Consider the following 8,852-nt stretch of genomic DNA (forward strand, 5'->3'; position numbering starts at 1 on the left):
CTAACAGTTGAGAGCATTCGTTTTCGACGGTCGCGAATTCGATTCCTCGCACGGTGCGAACATTTGTATTCAGGAGTGTGAGAGTGCCCTCTGCACACGACCCAATTTTCATGGGGTGAAGCTGTAAATGCCAGCTACGGCCAACGGCATTAGAACTGTTCGAAGAAAAACGATCGCTACGAGATTCACCACATTTTTGAAGAGCTTTCGACATATTTGTTATATGACGATGCAAAACAAAACACTTAAAAATGAGCTGTAGAAATTTAATATAAAAATTTTAGAAAATCGACTTTACGGCTATCAATTCAAAGTCTCTTTCACATTTTATTGTTTTCACAGTTTATTACCTCTTTATTATACATTCGTATAATAAGGAATAAATTACTTAAATAACAAATTTTGTATATTTATTTATAAACAAATAAATTATAAAACATAATATTAATAAAATTGAACTCACCTTGGCCTTTTATTACAGATGCAGAACACCAGACAGACAGACAGATAAGCGTCGATCGGCGTGAGTTATTTTAGATAAGAGAGCTAATGTGTATATTTGTTATTTATATTCATATTGATTTGAATAGTTTTAGACTAATTGAAATAAACCTTCGACCACCGAGTTCGATTCCAGCACTATAAAAAAATATCTTCATAAGTATTATGACTCTTGATATTAATCAGAGTGATTCCTGTGCACCATATATTTTATATAATTAGCTGTTGCCTGCGTGTTCGTCCGCGAGGAAATTAGCTTTTCTTTTTGTTAAAGTAAATAATATTTCTAAAATAAAAGTAGCCTAAGTTACACTTTATAACATAGGTTATCTGCCGGCGAAAGTCCCGTCAAAATCAGTCCAGCCAATCAATAACCAAACAGTCTAGGAAAAAAAATTTAAGTATTCCTATTAGAACTATAAAAATAATTATATTATAAACGCGATAGTTTATGAGTATGTATGGATAGTTGAATGAATAAAAAAATTACCAGTTGAGTATTTTGCCAGTTCAGTTAAGTAGCAAGCTGAAGTGGACAGTAGGGATAACGATAAAAAATTTGACGTACATAAGAAGGACAATAAATAATTTTGACTTTTTGACTTCTGGTCACTTTATGATGAGACGAAATTGTGTAATGTCTCCAAACTTTTTTATTTGTTTGAATAAAAAATCATTGCTAAAACTAAACAGTTTGTAATTTTTTTGCAATCATTTGACGTCCTTATTCGCTTTGTTTTCACATTAATTTATTTGTAACCTTTTCACATGGAATTATCAAATCCAATACACTTGCATGCATAAAATTACTACATATTTATTTAATAAAAGGCAGGAATAATTGACGTGTTAGATAGATATATCCCAATGGGGCTTACAAGAAAGTCAGAGTCACATATAAAAAAAGAGGTAACAAAATATGAAAAGTTAATAAAAAAAAATTATGAAGCTTCCAGCAAGTTTGAAAAATGAACTTACAACGACTAAGCGTATGAACTACTAGGTACCTCATAACATTATCATTAATGTTCATAATTTTTTTTCCAATACACACGGGCACGGGTCCACGGGCATAGCAGATAGTATCAAATAATCGCTTCTTAGAAAATTAATTGCGGAACCGAACCGGTTGCCTTCCGTTCGCTAATCTAGATAGAACCAACCGATGGCGTAAAACCTACCAGGACACAGGAAAATGTGTTACAGATATATGCTAACATTTTGTAGCCCAGACGATATTTGTGATAATGTTGTGAAACAATTAAAGTTTTTAATGGTAGTAGTAGAGACAGTAGGGTGTCATATAAGTATAGAATTTAGTAGTTTAGTAATTTTTTATATTTTAAATTGCGGAATAGAGAAAATAAACTTCAAATGTATCGCTATCGCTTCTGATTTAATACCTACCTAAAATATTGAAATTCAAAATTAAAGACAACTTTAAGTAACTTTGTTACAAATTTTCGTACTTACTTACTAGTTTTTATAGAACAGAATAATCGTTATTTTTAAAACACTTAATTTGATTGTACCAGTCTTACAGAAGCATATTTGTCACAAATTTTGCTAATTGTTTTTAAAGAATGAATTTAATCTTTACTTCTAATCACTTATTATTTTATTGTATCAATCATTGTATCAAATTTTATTGCACCGGAACCATATTCAGTCAAGAAGAATGAATGAATATATGAAAATAAATGGTGTACCTACTTCAATAAAAACTACGTTTGCATGACCAGTGCACATCACACAGTAAATTTATTTAGTTATCTTAGATACTCATTAATAATGAAATTATTTTATGGAATTTTTATATTTTTTAGTCTGCAAGCATCCAGTGTTTTTGTTTACACACTTACCAATGTGTATTATTGAAACAGACTAGAGATATCACGATTACGATTTATTTTTGAATAATTGTTATTGTTTCTGGCGTGCTGGCTGATTTTTTCCTTTTCTATTTGCTAGGGAAGGTAAAAAGTGTAGGACATACAGCTATTGTCTTCGGTTTAATTCTGAATATATAAACTGACTAACAATAATCACAGTGATGATCGACCACTACAACATATCTTCAGCGCTGAATTCAAGAAGCGCGACGTTAAACACGGCTTTTTTCTTATTGAAGAAATTTGCTTGTGCAAAATAAATTTACATTAATTATTTTACAATTTTATAAATATTAATATTAATTTAAATTTGCATGGTAAGTGCATTAAAATGTAGCTGAATATGGAACTATGTATTTATTTATAGTATTTATTATAATGTAACTTATTCAATGCAAATAAATAGATAAATATAGTAGACATTACCTATTTATTTACAACTAGCTACTCGCCCCAGCTTCGCACGGATGTACATGTATTATATAATATATATAAGATTCCTGTCAAACAGACAATTATGTGAAATTATAGGATAAGTTTCTTTTATACCAAGTATAAAGGCAGGACCTTAGTCTTTTGTAATGACTACGAATGGGTTACCAGGGACGTCGTATGATCTCCGTGGCTTTGTTCTTTTGTATGTACATAGGCGACGGTAAAAAAATACTAATAATATGTAGGTACTTGGTTCATCTTGATGAAACTCATCTATAAACTACTATTTTCTATTAGCCGTATTCTTCAAGCACTGGGTTACAACAGGTCCAAAGGTCATTATTGGGATCAATCCGACCATACAGCGGCTGACAACGTACTGACCTACCAATTGTAATAATGATACCATCAAAATAAACAATATCAATTTCCTTAGCATAGGGCTGCCATGACGGTTTAGTTTCATCATAGAACTCACAGATAATGTAATACTTTTGGGTCTGTCCGTACCTCTATTACAAGATACTTGTTCAGCTGTAGATAAGTGTTTATGTAAAAGAAAACCAAAAACTAAGATACATTCTACAGAAAAAAATCAATAAAAACAGCAGGAGCATGTTCTGTATGTGTGTTAATAATTATTTGCGTGTCCAGGCTACGAAATATTATTTTTTAAGTGTAAGTTTTTTAATTTTTAATTTTTTTTAATTGTCCGACATAATTATTCAGATTATGTGATGGATCTGATGAATAGATGATGTGGATGAAGATTAGGGATAGCAGTAACACATTAAGTGGATTTATGTCACTTTAATGCCATTTTAATAATAATAAATGAATGCCACTTGACAATTAAAAGCCTTTTAATACCATATATTCTATAAAAGAAATACTTAAAATATTTTAGTAAATTAATAAAAAAAATATAATGTCACTTTTTGCAATAATCTGACGAATGTATAATCAAATTTTTATAATATATTAATTTTTAAAAATAAAAAGTTCAATGAAAGGGGTTTCACCACAAATTTATACATAGACATATAATAATATATCATCAGAATGAAAACATCAACAATGTAGTCAATAAAGAAATAATTTTCAAAAACGATTCACCTAGAAGAGTTTAAATTTTTACAAATAAAAGAGTACAGTCAAAATGAGAACCTTCTCTTTTTTAAGTCTATTAAAGAACACGAACAACACTTAACATATTATTTTCGTGTCAAGTATTTTTAACGTTTTTTACAATGTTGCATTAAAAAATACACACAATCCTAAATTGTCACCGTTTTAACTTAATTGGCAAAAGAACGTTTGCGGAGTCAGCATATAAAATGAAACTACCACTCCTCCTGAAAGTAAGAACATCGCAAATCCAATTACTTTTCTTGTAAATATTACCATGTATAAATCTAAAAACAACACACGCATATGAATAACATTCAAACTATATATATAGTACTTAACACACATATGTATAATACAATAATAACATAACTATTAGTATTAACAAATGTATGTATATATAAACTAAACAAATAAAAAACTTCAAAAACATTTAACATTCTGTGCTAAAGCGAGCGTAATCCTGAAGCGCAAACGCAGAAGCTACAAGAGTTAAAAATATGCTCACTAAAAAAAACCACAACCCTACAGTGACGTCTTTGGATACCTCGCAACAAGATAATAGTAGTACAATATCTCGACGCGTCCATTGTATATCCATTTAGGAATCTTTGTGATGAAACTACATCTATCATCGTTGTCACCATTAGAAGGTTCAGTACAAATGCTTTAACCTATAAACGGAAGGTACTCGTCCATACCACAGATTATCCCCTTTATTTATTAAACGTCACTATATATTATTATTTATTACTCTGTAGAAATGTTTTGTTGTTTACTTTTGTACTTTGTTGATAGAAGAATGCGATAGTTGTAATGGATTTTTAGATATTAATTATAATATTAATACGTGAAGCAAAAAAAAGGCTTTGTACCCCATTTTTTGAAAATTTCGCAAACTAAGGAGTTTGAAATTTCGCACAATTATATAATAATTTATATAAAGAAAGAGTACAGAATACTATTTTTTTTATTTTACATAAAGATTATATTAAAACGATAAAAAAAAAACATAGAAGTATAATGTATGATAATAGAACCTAAATAAAGTTCAACTTATAATTTAAATTAATTATGGTCGAATTTCGACCATTGGGCGACAACTAGTTTTTATAAGAAGGGAGTTGTTTTTACATTCCGTATATATATAAATTAATATTGCAAGCAAAAAACATATTTACATATTTTAGTATAATGTAAAAAAAATTAAAACAATTATTTTCAAACCAGGGAGACCAAAAAAACAACATGTACAAGAGAAATTAAGTGCAATTTATGTCATTTCTGACAACACTTAGAATTACAGTTACATGAATTTAATAAATAATCTTTTAAGTTGTATATAATCTGAAACCCTTTCAATATGAAATCAAAATAAAAAATATACACGTACTTACCTCGTCAAGTAAATTTTAAGTAAATGCACACATTGCATATTATCTTCCATAAAAACCAAATCAAATTTAAAAAAACCCTACCTAATCAAATTAATCAACCTAACTCCATTTCATATAACGATAATTTCTTTTCCGTTTTCATAAATTATTTTTCACAATCGATGTGATTTATTTCCATAACAATTGATGTCACTATAATGACAGAATCATTAACTAACAATATTTTAAATTATTAAATTAATTCAACCTCAAACGAGTGAAATGGGGTAAATTGGTTCGTAATAACGTAACGTGAAAATGACAGCTATGGAAATTATATTATAGAGAATATTTTTTGAGAAAGGAAGTTTGGGCAACGTTATCACAAATGTTCTTTAGTATAGGTAAATATAAGGATTGTCATAATGAACTGGACCGTAACATTATCAAACCGGTTTTCGAAGATTTATCGAAAGACGAATTATTAATTCGTTGAATTTAGGAGCAGAGACACAAAACAATAACGAATCTTTGAATTCTTTATCTTCAAAAAGTTATTATCTTTAATGAAAAAAAAAATTGTATGGGATGCCCTGTTGGTCGTGAAGCCCAAGCGTATGTTGAGAAACTGCACGTTACGTAAGTGATGTCGTTTTGTGGCCTTAGATTAAGTTGATATTTTTAGTTTTTACGGACTTGCTGTGTTTTTATTTTCAGAAACGGTGTTTTTAGATCAAATTATTAAATTTAGCAAAAAAACAAAAAAAAAAACGCCTAATTTTCAACTTTTATTTCAAATGTCTATCAAAAATCCAATTTTTTTTATATTGATTTGATTATAGGTCATTCCGTGCTTTTAAGCCTACAAATTAAAACGCCGTTTTTTTTTTTTTTTTTCAGATAAGCCGATCAGCCGGAATCGTGGAGGAAGTGGGAGCTCTTTTTTTCGAGGCGGGGGTGTTTAACTAGTTTGACTGAATATTTTTAGCTGAAATTTTATATTTATACTGTCCAAATATGTGTTAATAAATGATAAAAAACTTGAATCTAAATATTTTATATTTCACATAGGAAGACCCCCTTAAATTAATTCAACCTCAAACGAGTGAAATGGGGTAAATTGGTTCGTAATAACATAACGTGAAAATGACAGCTATGGAAATTATATTATAGTGAATATTTTTTTTTGTTATTTAGTATAGGTACTATGGGATTGTCATCGTTACATTTTGTGTACAAAAATACAAAAAAAATAAAGAGAAAAAAAATATTGTAGAGGTCGCTACTGCACGTTACTTTGTGACCTTAGATTAAGGATTGTAGCGCTTATTTTCAGTGTTTTTAGATCAAATTTAAATTTAGAACTAACTTGACGGAATTGCTAACACCATTACATCAGTTTTTTTTTTTATAGGAAGGACTTTGGTATCATTATATTTAAACTCCGCCCATACAGCCATGTCTGTATGGTTTATTATGTTCTTAATTTTCTTAGTCTATTTTATGTCTTCAATTATTGAGATTTTTGTAATAGTGCCAGGTTTCAGTGTCAAGTAAATTGCGGTGGTAACATTGACAATTTCTGATTGCAATAAAATCGTATTATTAAACTTCACATATTTAAACTTAATCTGGCAGTGACATATTCATTAGTAGGTACTTATTCTACGCGAACCAAGTCGGGTTTAAAGACCTTTTAAATCCCACTGCAATACTTATAATGCGAGTTGTAACTGTGCAAGACTTTGATAACATATTAATAAATTCGCTAACCTTCGAGGCTAAGCAAGACACGGCATGATTAGTCTTCGAATAGGTGGCCTCTAGTGATGAGATTGAGTAGAAACGCAATCAGTACCTACTTAAGAAATATTTTCCGGTTACATTCTCAGTAATTAGACTATCCTTATTATTCGTATAAATATGTTAAAATCATCTATTACTATTTCAAGTAATAGATGATTAATAATAAGTTTTGTCATTCTATTTTAAAATGAGATAATAATTGGAAATAAAATATAGCTGTTTATAAATTGGCCTGATATTCATTAGAAGGGTTTAAAATATTTATCGTGATAGCAAATTTCTCCACAACGAGTTCTGACATAAGGTTTTAGAATAAAAAACAAAATAATAAGTAATGTGGGTTTGGGTCACACAATTTTTGTATTTTAAAAATATGATAATCTATGTGGTTCAGTAAAAAAAATTGTAGGTAATTGTTTATTATACGTAAGTGTTGAAATTTTAAATAGAAAATAAAGTAATAAGTACGTACGTATGACTAGTAAATCTGGAATCTTTTTAAATTAGATAAAAAATTGATTTTGTTTATATAATTTCAAACGTAGAAAACCGTAGACTGTATATTATATGTATATCTAATAAGGGTGTTTTTTTGTATATGATAATGAAATGGTGCACCGGCCTGCGCTAATGGTTTACGCTGGTGGGGTACCAGTGGAGGATAAGATGACTATGAGGTCAGGTCAGTTATCCCATCGTGATAAATTCACCTGGAATTTATGGTTTCCAGCGGGAATGGTGTCGAGAGTCCACATTACTAACAATCCAGAGTGCATTAATAGTTTTATGACACGGTAGGTTGTTGGATGTGATTCTACATATTTGGTGCAGGATAAGATGAGCATGAGGTCAGGACAGTTAGCCCATCCCGGCAAATTCACCAGAAATCTAACATGATGGCTTTCAGGAGTAACCGCGTGGAGGTCAACCTGACATGTACCATTGCTAGCAATCGAGTTATTAATCTACATTATTAACAATACCCTTCCCCCCTGTACAGTGTACTTGTGACCCAAAATGGTAATAATTTCTATCTGGAGCATAGTATGTACTGTTAGGTATTACATAGGCACTTCTAGTAGGTATAAAAGCCTATCCACTTACCCAAAAAAATATTTACACTATTTAGGCACCACAATTCAATGATAAAATTTACCTATGTATTTTACTTTATTTATTTTACAATACCATGCAAATTAATTAATGTTATTATTATTTTAAAAAAAAACTAAAATGAAATACTTACTTAGGGGAGATAGGTCCGTAATTACATCCATTCTAATGATTGGATTATCACAAATAATGTTTTTGTTTTCACCTTAAATGGATGCTTTAACCTGTCACCCATTTCTCAATTACTATGTCGTATCACATTGCGCCGATATATTATCACTGTACACATCCATTAATATGAATTTATTGCACTACGATTCAATCAGTATCATCGAACACACATTTTTCCGTGTTTTGTGTTTGATATGAGACACTATGACATTCGGTTGGACAAAATACCGGATAAAATGTACACAAAACTTGCACTGACTCAGTCACTCGAAAGGAATGTCTATAATATGAAATGAAATGGTATCTCTGTATCAATATTATCGTGTTAAAACAACATATTTTGCTAATAAAACTATTGCACGACACAGAATCACGATAGACGTCACTGCACTAAACAGGTTTATGTTTTTTTTACATCGCACTCCGGCAA

General features: G+C 29.9%; 1 protein-coding gene across 1 annotated transcript in view; it reads right to left on the reverse strand.

The window, feature by feature from the left end:
• Nucleotides 1-8,798, reverse strand: part of LOC131850630 (uncharacterized) — a 54,965-nt gene extending 46,167 nt beyond the window's left edge. Inside the window, exon 1 of the mRNA XM_059200932.1 lies at nucleotides 8,385-8,798. Coding sequence (XP_059056915.1) covers nucleotides 8,385-8,415 — 31 coding nt within the window. The 5' untranslated portion in view covers nucleotides 8,416-8,798. The remainder of the gene's footprint in view (nucleotides 1-8,384) is intronic.
• Between the last annotated feature and the right edge of the window lie 54 nt (nucleotides 8,799-8,852).

This window comes from Achroia grisella, unplaced genomic scaffold, assembly GCF_030625045.1.
Source record: "Achroia grisella isolate CSIRO2021 unplaced genomic scaffold, CSIRO_AGI_Agris_v1 utg114, whole genome shotgun sequence".
NCBI classification, from domain to species: Eukaryota; Metazoa; Arthropoda; class Insecta; order Lepidoptera; family Pyralidae; genus Achroia; species Achroia grisella.